Below are 18,309 nucleotides of genomic sequence, written 5' to 3'. Positions count from 1 at the left end.
GACAGTGCGGCCAGTGGGAAGAAGACAGATGGGCCAGAGTGATGTCCTGGATGGGCCCGCAGGTCCAGGGCCTGGGGGGTGGGAGCAGCCTTGGACGGGAGCACGGACAGACGTCCCTGGACCAGAGGGACTGATACAGACCCACGGCCGAGAGTGCGACCGGCCGAGCGAGGCCAGAGATGTCCCACACAGCCTGGGGACCGCCAGCTAGAAAATCAAAGACTGACCAAGAATTCCCACGTGCAGGAGAGGGGCCGAAACACTCAGAGCTGCCGGAGCTGCCTGGAAGGGAGTGAGACCTCCCCGAACTGACTGGAAGTCACTCTCCTGTCAGCTCTGCAGCCACGGGAGGCTTGTGCTCGGGCCTCTGAGCTGTGCTGGGTACCCAGCTCCCCCGGGCGTGCACCCATCTGACACTGACCCCACATGAGAGACTCTGTGCAACCAGCTGACTTCAAGCCTCTGGAGCTGTCCCCTGCCTCTCCTAATCCCCACTGCCCCCACATCCCGGGCCTGGACCCCTGCCCCAGCCCCCCACCCACCGGGCTTCTGCCACCGTGAGCCCAAACCACTCCCTGAAAGGAGGACAGTAAAGGCAACCTTGCTTACGTTCATAAACTCTCACTGGCTCCTTGGGTCTATGTGCGAGCATGCTCAGTCGCTTCAGTCATGGCCAGCTCTCTGCGACCCTATGGACTATATAGCCAGCCACGCTCCTCTGCCCGTGGAATTCTCCAGGCAAGAAAACTGGAGTCGTTGCCAAGCCCTCCTCCCGGGGATCTTCCCGGCCCAGTGCCTGAACCCGTGTCTCTTACGTCTCCTGCACTGGCAGGCAGGTTCTTTACCACTAGTACCACCTGGGAAGACCCCTTTGTGAGTGTGGAGCAAGTCAAATCTTTAGGAGACATGCACGGCCATGGACAGACTGGCTCCCAAGTTCTCTGCATCTGTGTCTCCCAGGACCCCCTCCTCACCCCCCTGATAGACAGACTGGCTTCAGAAGCCCTGGCCTTGATCAATATGGTTCCCACTCTTTGGAATCCCTGCCCATCCCCCACATTTCAGAATCCCAGCTCCTCCCAGCTATCACCTTGCAAGCTTCATCTCTTTCTTCAAGACCCAGCTTGTGTGCTAAGTAGCTTCAGTCATGTCCGACTGCCGGGCTCCTCTGTCCATGGGGTTCTCCAGGCAAGAATACTGGAGTGGGTTGTCGTACCCTCCTCCAGGGGGTCTTCCCAACCCAGGGATTGAGCCTGTGTCTCCTCTGACTCCTGCATTGCAGGTGGATTATTTACCACTGGGCCACCAGGGAAGCCCAAGACACAGTTTACAAGTCACCTTCTGATGGAAGTCTGCCCTTCCTGCTCAGGAGGGGGAGCCATTCCCACACCTGTTAGGTCGTAGACTCTGAACCCACCAACGCAACAGTCAGAGGGCAGGTTCTGCTCTTTGCCTGCTCACCCACTAGCCCTGGTTCTAGACTCCTCGGCTCGAGGCAGGCCTTTGGCCTCCCCTAGCCCCTGTAATTCATGCAGGCAGGTGGCACCTGGCACCCCGGAGACTGGGTTGCAGAAACACAAGTGAGGGTCGTGCAGGGTGGGGAGATGGGGGGGCAGGGTGGATGCCAACTCCAAACCTCGATTTTTTCTGTGCTGATCACAAATGGTTCTTTTCTGGGAGTCCAGTCATAATCAACACACCATCTCTATGCTCACTCCAGCCAGATTCTTGCTAATTGAACAGATTCTGGCAAATATCAGGATTTTCAAAAATTCTGGAAATGCTGAGACTATACCAAGAAAGAGGGTGATGGGATGCTCGCACCTGTAATTCCTCTGACTGACAACTGTGCTTTCAAGAAGGAAACTCAGAGGGTGAGAAAATGTCAGCCCCAATACTCAGAAAAGCACCCCAGCCATTTCACTAAAAGTGGAAACTTGCTTCCAAATCCCTATTTTTAGTTCACAGGATGATGTAGGATGCCTCCTTTTTTTTTTTTTTTGACTTGGGCACAAGGCAAAGTGCAAACTTCGTCAAGGCGAGGTTATTTTAAGGGAAGAGAAGACAGAGCTCCAGTTGAAAATAGTCCCCGAGCTTCAGACACCACGTGGGCCGTCAGCCATGAGCCCCTTTGCCAATGCCAGGCTGGTTCCTGGTTTTTGAGGCGGTGAACATCAGGTTCACCGCCTCCCTCACTCCGACTCCATTTCCCTGAGAGCAGGGCTTCTATTTTCAACGCGCCCTCCATAGAGAAGCCTGGTAATTTTCAGTGAAGTACTTGGATTAAGAGCTTTATTGAAAATTACTAGGCCTCAACCAAACACAATAAGACAGACAACTCAGAGCTTTGGAACAGAACGCTCGACTGCCGCGATAAGACCTGGCAGCGGGCTTTCCGGAGGGGCTCAAACGGGTGGTGAAACGAGAACAGAAAGGAGTGGGGGCTAATTATTAGCCCAGGAAGGAATAAGGCAGAAGAATGAAACGGAAAACAGATGGAAATGACATTTCTCTCTTTTTTTTTTTTTTTGGAGAGAAAGAAAAAGATGAAAAGACCAAGAGCTGGGCTGAAAGACATTTAAAACTTTTAAACAGTGGAAAAGCAAAAATAAAAGAGTGATTTTTTGTGCAGAAGAAATACAGAAAGATAACAGAGCCTAATTCAAAAGCTGGAGTGTCCAATATAATGGAGCAGAAAATCCATTCAGCGTTGCTGCTTTCTGAGCTCAGAGGTGGAGAGACTCTGAATATAATCTAACCCTAGTCCCATGCTGGTGCCCTGGGCTGTCCCCGCAGATGCTGGTATCTGATGTCTGAGAGGTCCTATGGACACCGGCTCCTTTAAGGGCCTGTGAGCGCAGTTCCCAGGACACAAATCTGCACTGGATTCTCTAAGTTCTTACTTCCCCTAGAAAGCTGCACACATTTAAAACACTCACTGAAAATGAGCTCTAGGATGAGTAAGGTTCCCACCTATTAAGGATAGAGTGAAGGCTTCCTTAATCACCTAAGGGGACAGCCTGTATCAATGGAGCGATACCCCAGTCACACCTTTGCCAGGCTCAGATACCATTTATTTTATAATCGCATGGTCCCCAGCCATTTCTAGGCTTCAAGTTCAACTGTAGTATGAAGGTCTCTCACCTGAATTGTTGTTGTGCAGCTGCTAAGTCATGTCCAACTTTTTTGCAACCCCATGGTCTGTAGCCTGCCAGGTTCTTCTGTCCATGGGATTTTCCAGGCAGGAATACTGGAGTGGGTTGCCATTTCCTACTCCAGAGGATCTTCCTGTCCCAGGGACTGAACCTAGGTCTCCTGAATTGGCAGGTGGGTTCTTTAACCACTGAGCTGAATATACGGTGTTAAACCAGAATTTTTTCCCCTGATATAAAACAGATGTAAAATCAAACCAAAGAAATTCTTGTGATTTCAATATAATGCCGGAGAAAATTCAAATGTGGGTCAAATGAGCAGTGAAGTCAGAGTCTATTTCTTTTAGATTTATTTCAGTTTTTCAAATATTCATTTAGGGTAAGGAATATATCCCAACAGGCACGTAAGCAATGCCACTGCCAGTGAGGACCCCAAACGGAGGGGCAGGCAAGCATCAACTTCCCAACAGTCGTGAATGGAAGCACTAGCAGAAACCATCCTCAACGATAGCAAAGTCTGGCTCAGAGCAGCACCATCCAACGGAACATCGGCCAAGACACACATGCAATTTTAGATTTTCTAGTAGCCACATTTTAAAAAGTGGCCTTCATTTTAGTAATATTCATTATATCTGGACTATTGCCATTTCAACAGGTAATCAAAAGCACAAAATTGATGAGATATTTGACAGGCTGCCGTAACAAAGTACTCAGGTGGCGTGTGTGGTAAAGAACCTGCCTACCAACGCAGGAGATGTCAGAGACGTGGATTTGATCCCTGGGTCAGAAGGATCCCCTGCAGGAGGGGATGGCAACCCACTCCAGTATTCTTGCCTGGAGACCTCCATGGACAGAGGAGCCTGATGGGCTACAGTCCATAGATTTGCAGCAAAGAGTAGGAAACAACTTAGCACACACTCATATACACACACAATAAAGATTGGGTGCCTTAAACACATCATTTCCTTCCTGTTCTGGAGCCTAGAAACCGAAATCAAGTTGTCAGAAGGCTGGTTTCCTCTGAGGCCTCTCTCCTCGGCTTGTAAGGCAAATCCTCAGCCATATCCTCACAGAGTCCTTGTTTGGTGTATCTGTGTCCAGGTCCCCTCTTCTATAAGGAGATCAGCCATCCTGGATCAGAACCCATCTCCAATACAGTGATATTCTGAGGCAGGAAGGTCAGAGCTCCCACACATGAATTTCCAGGGGACACAATTCAGCTCATAACAGCATCCTTTTCTCATGCTGAGCCTTAGGATCCAGTGCATCTTGTATATTTCAAGTGTTAATGGCTGCTTGGGGCCCGTGACTCTGATAGCTGACAGCTCAGGTCAGGGTCCCCCATCATAGGAGAGCTGGCTCCCTGGGGCTCCTCGGCCGGGAGGGTCCCTTCCTTCCAGTTTCTGTGGGTTGAATCACTTGCCACCTATCACCCATTTTGAGATATTTTTCCCCCAAGAATCGGCAGATAATTGGTAAGGAAGATGTGGTATGTAAACCCAATGGAATAGTGCTCAGCCATAAAAAAGGATGAAATAACGCCCTCTGCAGCAACATGGATGGTCCCAGAGATGATCATACTAAGTGAAGCCAGATAAAGACAAATGCCATATGATATCACTTCTATAGTGGGATCTAAAATATGTTACAAATGAACTTATTTACACAACAGAAACAGACTCACAGACATAGAAAACAAACATGTTTACCAAAGGGGATGGAGGGGGTTGAGGACAGATAAATTAGGAGTTTGGGACTGACATACACACTATTATATATCTAATAGATAATCAGCAAAGACCTACTGTACAGCACAGGAAGCTCTACTAAGTGTTTTGTAATAGCCTAAAATGTAAAATAATCTAAAAAAGAATATATGTGCGCCTGTGTGTAACTGAATCACTTTGCTGTACACCTGAAACTAACTCAACACTGCAAATTATCTGTATTTCAATACAAATGTTAAAAAAAAAAAAGAATTTCAGTCCGGATGTGCAGAACAGAAATGTGGGCATCCAGTCCTTCCCGATGTCAAGTTCCTCATCTATATCAATGACCTCAGCCACTGTCTTATTCCAGAAAAGTCAAGGAGGGTGTTATCTCTCAAATCACCATATATACCCACACCTGGCAGGTATAATAAGACCATGTCTTGTTCTTATTTCTTAAATGAATGTGTCTGGCATGAAATGCTGAACCTCATCTTCTGCTGTGGCCTCCCGCTGCCCAGGCTTCTGGCCTGCCGGGATTTCGGGCATCGCGGTCAGTGGTCCTCCGGTGCTCCTTTCCCTGCACTGCCAGGCCCGACATGTTGTTCCCAACCCCTCCTTAACCCAAGAAAGAAACTCCATTACGGAGGAGCTGGGCTTGAGGCCCACTGCCAAGTTTTGGAGATTGCTCTGTTTTCACGTGTCCAGTTGCAGGAAGTGTGCAATAGAGGGATTAGAGTGCATGCTGCCTTTTTCAGAACATACATATACTTAGGGAATATCCCTGTCCAGAAGCAGAAGATATTAAGAAGAGATGGCAAGAATACACAGTAGAACTGTACAAAAAGGATCTTCACGACCCGGATAATCACGATGGTGTGGTCACTCACCTAGAGCCAGACATCTTGGAATGTGAAGTCAAGTGGGCCTTAGAAAGCATCACTACGAAAAAAGCTAGTGGAGGTGATGAAATTCCAGTAGAGCTATTTCAAATCCTGAAAGATGATGCTGTGAAAGTGCTGCACTCAATATGCCAGCAAATTTGGAAAACTCAGCAGTGGCCACAGGACTGGAAAACGTCAGTTTTCATTCCAATCCCAAAGAAAGGCAATGCCAAAGAAAGCTCAAACTACCACACAATTGCACTCATCTCACATGTTAGTAAAGTAATGCTCAAAATTCTCCAAGCCAGGCTTCAGCAATATGTGAACCATGAACTTCCTGATGTTCAAGCTGGTTTTAGAAAAGGCAGAGGAACCAGAGATCAAATTGCCAACATCCGCTGAATCATCAAAAAGCAAGAGAGTTCCAGAAAAACATCAATTTCTGCTTTATTGACTATGCCAAAGCCTTTGACTGTGTGGATCACAATAAACTGTGGAAAATTCTTCAAGACATGGGAATACCAGACGACCTGACCTGCCTCTTGAGAAATCTGTATGCAGGTCAGGAAGCAACAGTTAGAACCGGACATGGAACAACAGACTGGTTCCAAATAGGAAAAGGAGTACATCAAGCCTGTATATTGTCACCCTGCTTATTTAACTTCTATGCAGAGTACATCATGGGAAATGCTGGACTGGAAGAATCACAAGCTGGAATCAAGATTGCCAGGGGAAATATCAATAACCTCAGATAGGCAGATGACACCACCCTTATGGCAGAAAGTGAAGAGGAACTAAAAAGCCTCTTGATGTAAGTAAAAAAGGAGAGTGAAAAAGTTGTCTTAAAGCTCAGCATTCATAAAATGAAGATCATGGCATCCGGTCCCATCACTCCATGGGAAATAGATGGAGAAACAGTGGAAACAGTGTCAGACTTTATTTTTCTGGGCTCCAAAATCACTGCAGATGGTGATTACAGCCATGAAATTAAAAGACGCTTACTCCTTGGAAGGAAAGTTATGACTAGATAGTATATCCAAAAGCAGAGACATTACTTTGCCGACTAAGGTCCATCTAGTCAAGGCTATGGTTTTTCCTGTGGTCATGTATGGATGTGAGAGTTGGACTGTGAAGAAGGCTGAGTGCCGAAGAATTGATGCTTTTGAACTGTGGTGTTGAAGAAGACTCGTGAGAGTCCCTTGGACTGCAAGGAGATCCAACCAATCCATTCTGAAGGAGATCAACCCTGGGATTTCTTTGGAAGGAATGATGCTAAAGCTGAAGCTCCAGTACTTTGGCCACCTCATGCGAAGAGTTGACTCACTGGAGAAGACTTTGATGCTGGGAGGGATTCGGGGCAGGAGGAGAAGGGGACAACCGAGGATGAGATGGCTGGATGGCATCACTGACTCGATGGACGCGACTCTGAGTGAACTCCGGGAGTTGGTGATGGACAGGGAGGCCTGGCGTGCTGCGATTCACGGGGTTGCAAAGAGTCAGACACGACTGAGCGACTGAACTGAACTGAACTGAGAGCCCTTGGTTGGAACCCTAACTCACCTGTCTGATTAAATGTCCCGGTGGTCTACCCGCTTTACCTGGTACATGCAGGTGCTGGTACACGGCCCTCCCCTCTGGGCACTTCCCCACCCACCGAGGTTCACGCCGGCTGCGTGATTTGCTTGAGTCAATGGCATAAGTACTAGGATTTCCCTGGTGGCCCAGTGGCTAAGACTCTGTGCTCCCACTCCAGGGGGCCCAGGCTGGATCCCTGTTCAGGGGAGTGGATCCCGCCCAGTGCAACTAAGTGCACATGCCGCAACGAGAGATCCCACATGCTGCAGCTAAGACCTGGCACAGCCAAATAAACAAAATACACAAGAGCACAGTGAATGGGTCTTTTCTGAGCTGAGCATGTAGGGGCCAGGCAAGGACTCACTGTCCCTTTGAGGCTGCTCTCACCTGGGTCCCCAGAAGCGAGGACAGACAGGCAGCATGAGTGAACCACCTGGGCTGTGTAGCATCACTGAGACATTAAGAGGTTGAGATCCCAGCTGATTCCAGCCCATCCCAACTGATAGAGAAGACGGACGATTACTACTTCCTCCTGTTCTTTTGTTCCCAGGAAACTGAATGCTTGTTGATGCTAAAATGATTTTATTTTTTTGCTTCAGAGCTCATCATCCAGGTACTTCAAATTTTGTTTGATGAAATCTTCTCCCTCACCTGCATTCACCCTCACATTAGCTTCACATGGATGAATAAACATTTTTTAAAAAATATTCTCCTGGAGAAGTTATGGGTATTCAAAAGTAACTTTTCAATCTCTTTGGCCAACACAACCCTAACAGCTGCCATGAAGACAATTCTCCTAAACTTTGATGAACAAGTTGAATCAAGTTAACCTTCCGGACTCCAGGTGAGCCAAATGCTCACTTTTCCAGAACCATCTTTCTGTCTCCTCCAAAACACAGGAGCATGTGAGGACATTCCTTCAGCCCTGGTCTTTGGGCCGAGAATGCTTTATCACTTGAACTGGCTTTTTCCAAAACCAGGATTTCTCAGCCTGGGTACTACGGACATTCTGGGCTGGATGATTCTGCACCCAGGGAGCTACCTGCCTTCCAGGGTGTCCAGCAGTGTCCCTGACCTTGACCCCCCACCAGGAGTGTCAACCTGAAAGGTCTCCTGAGGGTCTGGGTTCAGAGCACTGTTCTCAACCGAATGTGTTCATTTTTTCCTCCACATGAAGCTGGGCTGTGCTGTGCTTAGTTGCTCAGCCACGTCCGACTCTTTATGACCCCATGGACTGTAGCCTGCCACGCTCCTCTGTCCATGGGGATTCTCTAGGCAAGAATACTGGAGTGGGTTGCCATGCCCTCCTCGAGGGGATCTTCCCAACCCAGGAATCAAACCTGCATTGCAGGTGGATTCTTTACCAGTTGAGCCCCCAGAAAAGCCCCCAATATGAGGCTACACTGGCTTAAAACAAAAGCAAACTCACTTGGCTCCTCCATGTATTATTTACTGAAGGCCGACTGTCTCACCATCCATGGCCATCCCGTACCTGCCAGAAATCATCCTTAAACGCTGAGTATTCACTCATTTGTCCGTTCATTCATTTTCTCATTGATTTCTCTGTCCATCTAACAAATGCCCCCTGCATTACGTGCCTAGCTCCATCTCAGAGTTAGATTAATGTGCAGGATTAATAGGTGTGGTCTCGTTCTTCATAGAGCTCACAATCTATTGGGAGACTCGCTAAAGAAATCTGTGTGCAAACTATTGTTGTTCAGCTGCTAGGTCCTATCAGACTCTTTATGACCCCAGGGGCTGTAGTATGCCAGGCTTCCCTGTTAGTCACTGTCTCCCGTAGTTTGCTCAGATTCGTGTCCACTAAGTCAGTGACGCCATCCAATAATCTCATCCTCTGTCACCCCCTTCTTCTAGTGCCTTCAATCTTTCCCAGCATCAGAGTCTTTTTCAATGAGTTGGCTCTTCACATCAGATGGCCAGAGTATCAGAGCTTCAGCTTCAGCCACAGTCCTTCTAATGAATATTCAGGGTTGATTTCCCTTAGGATTGGCTGGTATCCTATCTATTATTGCAAATCGTGTTGAGTGCTGTACAAGAACAGAAGGCGGCATGATGGGCGTTGGAGCAGAGGTGACATTAAGCGGAGATGGGACGAGATGACCAAAGGCAGGGGCAGCAGAGGCCTGCCGGGCAGAGGCAGGAAAGGCTGCAACGGCTGAGGCCCCAGAAGTGGGGGTGCGGCTGGAAGATGCAGAGTGAGGGGAGGAGGAGAGCTGAGATGCGATTGGAGACCTCAGTGCTGGCAGACAACGTGAGAGCCCCGAGGGACCATCAGCAGAGTCGCACCCTCCTTCAGCCCCAGCGGCCTCTGGCCCTCAGGCTTCCTGGGTCTCTGCAGGGTCCCGCCTCCTGTCCTGCCCACTCCATAGCACCCGACCACCCTCCTTCTCTAGGACACTGTAAGCCAGAAAGCCACTGGGGAAATGAATGGATCCACACTTTTTTAGCGGTTTGTTGAAAAACTGAATTTCTCTGGCTAAGCTAATAAAATCTTAATAATTGGCTTTAACTGTGAAACCATCTCATTTCTACAAAGAAATATATTCTGCTCCTCTACAGGACCAAGTATAATTCACCGACCATTTCCAAGTGGCCTCTGGTCAATTCCCATGCTATTCTGAATGTTTTGATTTGCATCCTGTATCAAGGACAGAGGGCAACAAGTGAAATACATGTGATCGTTTTAAAAGGGTTTGGTTTATGTTGACAGCCACAGACAGAGCAGCTGTCATCCTTTCCTGATACAGATGCTGCTGGGGGTTAGAATTGTGTCCCCTCAAAGGACATGCAGAGTCTCAACCCCTGGGATCTTTGAACCTGACCTTACATGGAAAAAGGGTCTCTGGATGTAATCAAATTAAGATGCAGTCATACTGGATCACATAGGCCTTAAATCCAAACTGATGTTCTTAGAAGAACATACGGAGACACACAGAGGAAAAACTCCCCGTGAATAAGGAGCCAGCAATTGAGTGATACCAAGTGATGCCAGGGACTGCTGGCATTATCAGAAACCAAGAGGGAGGCAGGGAGCAGATTCACCCTGGCACTGTCCTCTCTCGGAGAGCACGGCCCTGCCAACACCCAGCTGCAGCTCTGTAGCTTCCAGAACAGCGAGAGCATAGAGTCCTGAGGTTTAAAGGTGCCCAGCAGGCAGGACTATGTTACTGCAGTCCTAAGAAATGAATATAAGTACCTTCATGGAATTCCCTGTTCACTTGTCTCAAAGTGTTAAAAAAAAAAAAAAAAAAGCAGCAGGTATCTAAGATGAGTTAAAGGAGTTTCTCTGGTGGCTCAGACGGTAAAGAATCTGTCTGCAATGCAGAAGACCTGGGTTCAATCCCTGGCTTGGGAAGATCCCCTGGAAAAGGAAATGGCAATCCATCCAGTATTCTTGCCTAGGACATCCCATGGATGCAGGAGCCTGCGGGGTTCCGGTCCATGGGGTTGCAAAGAATCGGACACGACTCAGCCACTAAGATGAGCTAAGAGTCCTGATGGCACAGAATCAACTTAGAAGTTGCTTTGGGGAAGATTTTATACCCTGAGGAAACCAAAATTCAAAAAAGACACGTGTATCCCATTGTTCCGGAGAAGGCGATGGCACCCTGCTCCAGTACTCTTGCCTGGAAAACCCCATGGACAGAGGAGCCTGGTAGGCTGCAGTCCACGGGGTCTCGAAGAGTCAGACACGACTGAGCGACTTCACTTTCACTTTTCACTTTCATGCATTGGAGAAGGAAATGGCAACCCACTCCAGTGATCTTGCCTGGAGAATCCCAGGGACGGGGGAGCCTGGTGGGCTGCCGTCTATGGGGTCACACAGAGTTGGACACGACTGAAGCGACTTAGCAGCAGCAGCAGCAGCAGCACCATCCTATTGTTAATTGCAGCACTATTTACAATAGTTAGAACATGGATGCAACGTAGATGTGCATCGACAGATGAATGGATAAAAAAGCTGTGGTACATATATATGTATAATATTACTCTGCCATAAAAAGGAATGCATTTGAGTCAGTTCTGATGAGGTGGATGAACCTAGAATCTATTATACAGAGTGAAGTGAGTCAGAAAGAGAAAGATAAAATATCGTATTCTAACACACATATATGGAATCTAGAAAAATGGTACTGAAGAATTTATTGACAGGGCAGCAAAGGAGAAACAGACATAGAGAATAGACATGAACGTGGGGAGAAGGGAGGAGAGGGCGAGCTGTATGGGGAGAGTCACACGGAAACTTACATTACCACGTGTAAAATAGAGAGCCAACAGGAATCTGCTGTATGGCTCAGAAAACTCAAACAGGGGCTCTGTATCAATCTAGAGGGGTGGGATGGGGTGGGAGATGGGAGGGAGCTTCAAAAGGAGGGGGATATATATATATACCTATGGCTGATTCATGTTGAGGTTTGACAGCAAACAGAAAACAATAAAGTTCTGTAAAGCAATTATCCTTCAAAAAAAAAAAAAATTTTAAAAAAAGAACCAAACTTCTGAACTGAAGGCACCCACCACCCCCAGCCTTTTCCTCCCCCTTAAAGTGTCTGCTAATTAAGTAATCAACTTCTTGGCTGCAGCACAAGGGATCTCAGTTCCCCAACCAGGGCTTGAACCTGCACTCCCTGCATGGAAAGTGCCAGGAAGACCGAAGGAGCCTCCCCCTTCTTAAATAGTTGCTAGTCATCCAAATCACACGAACTGCAGTGATGAGATCTGCGGCTGCCTGATTTAAGGGATGGCAGGTTTCCTTTTTTAGTAGAGGTCAACGGTTAAATAATTTTGTTTGAGCCAATTAACAGAGAGGCCATCAACAAGAGCAGCATTGGTCTTGCCACGGAATTAATGTTTCAGTGACAACAGAAAAACTCAAACTGTCAAAGGAATGCATTAGCTGTAACACAGCCAGTGCGCGTGTGCTCAGTAGCTTCAGTCGTGTCTGACTCTTTGTGACCCTGCGTATCATTAGCCCGCCAGGCTCCTCTGTGCATGGGATTCTCCAGGCAAGAATACAGAAGTGAGTTGCCACTTGCCCTGGGTTCTTTACCCAGTAGCGCCCCCTGGGAAGCCCAAATTCCCCCAAATCAGCATCCTCTGCAAGGACTATAAAAATCCTTGGGCTCAGTCTTTCAGCAGAGCATCTACAAAAGGGTGATTGATTTTTTTGCGGGGGGGGGGGGGGGGAGGATCTCTACTTAGAATCACCAGCTGGAGGGCCATGCACAAAGCCTTCAGATACACAATCTGCAACAAATTTCTGGTTCCACAAACACCATACATTAAAAAAATGTGTTTACAACATGGCAGGAAGGTGCACAGAAAAAAGAAAACAACAGAAAAGCTGCATTTTCTTTTCCTTTTTTTTTTTTTTACCTTGCCTTTGTCGAAGTAGTGGATGGTCTCCTGGTAGAGCCGCTCCTTCAGCTGCCCCTGGGTTGTCGCCTGGTACCCGTCCCGCTGGGTGAGGTGGGCCGCGCACACGTCCTCCGACCACTGAGGCAAAAGCAAAGCGTGAGTGGTGCTTAGGGGGGCCCGGCCCCTGCAACCTTTCCCTCCCCTGGACTCAGAAAGCACAGGAAGCCCTGAATTCAGGGCAGCGTTCCAGCCGTGATTCTGGGCACCGCTGGAGTGGCTCTCATCAGACTTTCAGGCCTGGATTTGCACACAGAACCTCTGTGCAGAGGCCTCAAGATGAGAAAACACCCAAGGAAGGCAAAGCTGGTCGAGATTCACACAGAAGAGAAACCCAGCAGGTTCTGGAACTGTCAGCTTGCCGATGAAACCTGGGAACCTTCCAGATGAATGAGGCCCTAGGTGATTTGTGGCTGCCTCCAGGGGGGCTGCCCCGAGTGCTGGCCCGGCTCCTGCACTGCTCAGTGTTTTACTCAACAGCAGAAGGCACGTGGATCCCAGCGACTCAGGGCTCAGCTGCTGTTTGCAGATGTGACAGAGGACGCAGGGTACCAAGGAAGGACACACAGAAGTCTCAGCAAGGAGCAGAGGTGATGGCGAGGTCACTTAACACCTAAACTCCTGGACTTATGCTCAGCAAATCCATGGCGCTGAATGTAAAGTTCAATACTCTTCACCATTTGGTGGGGACCTACTATGTGCAAGGCATGGGCTTCCCAGGTGGCTCAGAGGTAAAAAATCCTCCTGCCAACGCAGGGGACACAAGTTTGATCCCTGAGTTGGAAAGATCCCCTGGAGGAGGAAATGGCAACCCACTGCAGTATTCTTGCCTGGAGAATCCCACCATGGACAGAGGAGCCTGACAAACTATAGTCCACAGGGAAGAGTCAGGCACAACTGAATGACTAAACAACAACAATGTGCAAGGCACCAGGTCAAGGGTGAGTGCCATTACACACTACAGCAGTGTGGTACACAATGGAAGTGCAAAAGAAAGTGTTAGTAGCTCAGTCCTGTCCAACTCTGTGCGACCCCATGGACTGTAGCCCGCCAGGCTCCTCTGTCCATGGGATTCTCCAGGCAAGAATGCTGGAGTGGGTTGCCTTTCCTTCTCCAGGAGATCTTCCCGACCCGGGGATTGAACCTGTGTCTCCCACATCTCCTGCACTGCAGGCAGAGTCTTTACTATCTGAACCACCAGGAGTAAGTCTGCAGGAAACATGTCACAGTCATTATGGGCTTCCCTGATAGCCCAGTTGGTAAAGAATCCGCCTGCAACGCAGGAGACCCCAGTTTGATCCCTGGGTTGGGAAGATGCCCTGGAGAAGGGAAGGACTACCCACTTCAGTATTCAGGCCTACAGAATTCCATGGACTACATGGGGTCACAAAGAGTCAGACACAACTGAGTGACTTTCACTTTCACTTTCTAAGGGCAGGAGGCAGGACAAGAGGTCTGGCGAGGCTTCCTGGAGTAAAGAATCGGGATGGGCTTGCTCATCAGTTGGACTCAGGAGGTGACGTCTGACCTGGTCTTATGAGAAGACAGGGGGGATTCTGCCCAGAAAGCAGCAGCTTGCAGGCTGCCTGGACCGCAGTTGGGGTAGAGTACCCCAGCAGGTGGGGGGCACCAGATTCAGGGTTGGTAAGGCCACATATGGAGCAATGGGACAAGCCATGGGGCCACATTTTAGAGGGCATGACAAATGGACAGGAACCACTGGGGCGGGGGGAAAGGCCTGAGGGACAGGCCTGCGAAAATGGGGAGGAGAGGCCTGGGGAGCTCGCTGGGCTCCCTAAGAGGCTGGCTCTCACAGCACATACTCTCCCGACCTTCCGGAAGGCAGAGGGGCTCCGGAGCACCCCAGGAGTGCCCCAGGCTGGACCCCAGGGCTCCGAGGCACAGGGTGCAGGGCACGGGGCCAGAAGGGCTCCCCAGGTCCTGGGCTGTCAAGTAAGCATGAGACGCCTTAGGCTACTGCATGCTTCCCACCTTCAAACGAGACGTGTGTAGCCCAGCCACAACCTAGAGTTCCAAACTCAACTGATTGTGGCATCTTTACCACGGGGCCAGATTTGGACTTTTCTGAGCGGTAGAAGAATTGCGCATGATTCTGAACTGTAGCTACAATAAGATAACTAAGAAAGTTCAGAGGTCATATAACTTCCTTGGAGTTTAAAATCACCTAAAAAATTTTAAACACCAAAAGGAGTTATGCTTTTTACCTTCCCTTTAAACATTAAGATGAAATAACTTTATTGCTAAAGGCTAAAGGCTGATGTTTTTAGTGCCTTTTTTTTTTTAAATAGCCTTAACCAAAATAGAAGATACTATTTGAGGATTTTTACTTCACGAACAAGGCTATATCAATCATGGTGAATAATTTTCATAAAGATACAAGTAACGTTCTTTAGTGTGCTGATTAACCAGCATGAATTCACATTTACTGCAATATCAAAACATATTTAGGAAAAATTGCAAAATGTAATGATGTAAAAGATATGGAGAGCAATTATGTGTATTTAACTGGAAAATTCAAAACCCCAGTGAAAAAGATAATGGAAATGGGCCGACTGATTTGGTTTGTGAAACATCCTTGAACCGTTTGTGAAAAACCCGACTGTGCTCAATAAATGTAATTATTAAATAAATGATACTTTGCACACACATACACATTCACACACCACAGAAAAGTTTATGTACGATGAGAGAAAGCATGGGTGCCCAAGCAGCTTGTCAACCCCATTTTAATTTCCCTGGTGTAAAAGAAATATTTCTGTAGTTTCAAAATGGCCTTGTTACTAAAATTTGGGTTTCTAACAAATGAAAGCCATAGAATTCAAAGTGGGACAGCTGGTGTGCAGTGACCCAGCTGGAATTCCTAGCTTCAGAAATGACGTTCCTTGGCAGAGTTTTATGTGGTGCAAACCAAAGGGCTACCATGGATGACTAGAGATGAGGTTCAGACTGAACCTAGTCTTACTGCGCTTGGTTTGGAACGGACTCTCGTTTTCAGGCGGAGGTAAATCTCCATACTCCAGCTTCTTTTTATTCGCGTCACGCAAGTGACTGGAGAGCTCAGGACTGGACCAGGGGCTGGGAGATTCTTGCTGGAGGTTCGCTGCCTGACGTGGTCTCTGCCTTGTTCCTCTCATCATCAACAGACACTGCGCATCTTTAGCATAATCTCACTGGGTTTCCTTCCATTCAGGCTTGTCTGGTGGCTCAGACGGTAAGAGGGGGAACTGGCTTGAGTTTAGACACAGGGTTTCTTGAATGAGTAGTCTTTACATGGAGACACAACTTAATTCTAATTCTCATACCTCTTCCTCTTTATCTAGTTTATAATTTTTCAATTTTTTATGAGGATATAATGGCAAAGATGACCTAGTGACTTGCTAAAGTTTTAAAATATAAAACTAGAAATTGTAGACAAATTTCCTCATTTATCCAACTACTCACCCAGAGAGCCATCCACCCACACACCCATCCATCCACCCACTCGTCCCACCATTCATCCACATATCCACCCATCCACACAGCCATCCCTCCATCCACCCACACATACATCCATCCACCCATACTTCTGTCTTTCCATCCATCAATACAAACTTCCACCCAGCTATTTACTGTGAGTTCACTCTGTAAGACTAACTGGGCTGAAACTGGACATGGGGAAGAACATGAATATATTATGGCAAAACACACACACACACACCAATGTCCACAGCTATTTACATAACAAAATGATCACTGAGAACTGAAAGCTGTCAAGCCAGACTCAAGCTCAGGAGCAATACCCCCAGGAGAGTCAGGCAGGAGGTCTAATAAGCACTGATAGACCAATAGGAGATCTCCATGGATGCCCTTGGAGCACAGGCAGAGAGGTCAAGATCTGGTCCCTACACTGTTTCCTAAGGTTACAAGCAGTGGGCTCATCCTCTTAGCTGTTCTAACACAGAAATTCCTTCTTATTGATGTTGCTCTCCAGCATTACTGGGTCCTGTTGACAGGAACAAAGAAACAGAGAGTCCCTAACTCACTGCAAGCTGACAGACTAATGATGAGTATTTAAGATGCTCGGTGATAACTTATTCTGACATCTTGTCAAATTTGCATTCAGTGGAGTCAAATCTATAGTCAAAGTACTTTCTAACTCTCTTTGTTAATGTCACTACATTGAGTCAATATCCATAAAATCTTGAGTTACAGGTTTACTAAAAATTTGTCATGGGAAAAATCAAATATTAAATGATCTTATAATTTATAAGAACAGGATCATAAAAGTATATGCAAATTTTACTACCTTCAGAAGCTTTGCATGGAGGAGTAAGGTATAGGCGGCTTCAGTGTAGTTATCACATTCCTTGTGCAGGTCACAGAGCTTGTACAAATACCTGAGAGGATAAAACACAGGTACATTCTGAAAGCGTCACAGAAGAGTTTGTGTTGAGAACTGCAACAGCAAAATTCTACTTCAACAGCAAATCATCGCTATGCTTTCTTTTTACAAAGTTCACAATACATAATGCCTTGGAAGCTTCTGGTACACAGAGCATTAAGAAAAATCAACCAGAGTAATAAACAATAGATATATTTTTTAAAATTTAAGTATTCTCTTTTCAGGACAAAACTGAAGATGGCCCAAGAAGGCACAATTGTGCTTCAAGCTTTCTCATGCTTTCTCATCTTTTCCAGACTTTTCTCCATACATTTGAAATGAGCTGACACAATGTTTCACTGCGATTTCTCACATGTCTGTTGAGTCCGAATACATACACACAAAATCCATAAAAATACAGATCCATAAGAATAAAGAGCTCCAGTGATACAGTGAATGTGATCAAAAGAATTCTTCTGCCATAAAAAAAGGAGGCTTTTTAATACAAAGTAACCTACATTTGGATAAAAGAAACTGATTCTTTTCCCCAAAGTTTATTATATTCACATGTATTGATTTTAACGGAGAAAGTTAAAAAGTCTCAGAAACCAAAAGTTAGAAAATCATGCCTTTGTTTACTCTTTATACCAATAAATAGAGACTTTAAAAAAAAAGAGAGAAAGAAAACCATGTTGAATATAACTAATCCATCATTAAACACTAATGCTGTGTGGATCATGTAATTATTCTGGTCTTCTAAGGGGTAATCTTGCTAAAATTTGACACAGCCATTAAAAGAGACCAATATGGAGAGGGTACCAATCATAGTCCAACATCCTAGAGAAAAAGGCAAGTAGAAAACACAAAACTTGAGAATTTGGTATCCAGGTAAGAATAGACTGAAAATGTATAATATTGTCCTATTTCTGATGGAAGTTAAACTAGACTTCTCATTTGATCATACGGCTTTCTGTGAAATGCTAAAATTTGTAGTGGTGCCTTTTGCTATAAGGGTCAGTCAAGAGAAACAAAAACCCTTTGCAATAATTTGCTTCTGAGCTAAGTATGACCCCCTCCACCCCCAAATCTCCAAATCAGCCTGGACACACTGCCCTAGGCTTGACAATACTTCCAGGATTTCCACCAAATTCAAACTCCAGCCTTCACGATTT

At 46.9% G+C, this 18,309-nt stretch overlaps 1 protein-coding gene across 2 annotated transcripts in view; it reads right to left on the bottom strand.

The window, feature by feature from the left end:
• The window catches only part of DOCK1 (dedicator of cytokinesis 1), a 561,005-nt gene that overhangs the window by 54,305 nt on the left and 488,391 nt on the right, over positions 1-18,309 (bottom strand). For both annotated transcript variants that reach the window (XM_040254437.1, XM_040254438.1), the window contains exons 37-38: positions 17,063-17,153; positions 12,718-12,837 (exon numbers count right to left, since the gene is read on the bottom strand). In XM_040254437.1, coding sequence (XP_040110371.1) covers positions 12,718-12,837; positions 17,063-17,153 — 211 coding nt within the window. The remainder of the gene's footprint in view (positions 1-12,717; positions 12,838-17,062; positions 17,154-18,309) is intronic.

The sequence above is a fragment of the Oryx dammah genome, unplaced genomic scaffold, assembly GCF_014754425.2.
Source record: "Oryx dammah isolate SB20612 unplaced genomic scaffold, SCBI_Odam_1.1 HiC_scaffold_14, whole genome shotgun sequence".
NCBI classification, from domain to species: Eukaryota; Metazoa; Chordata; class Mammalia; order Artiodactyla; family Bovidae; genus Oryx; species Oryx dammah.
Note: the sequence above shows the minus strand (reverse complement) of the source record. Positions and strands in the feature narration are given on the sequence as shown.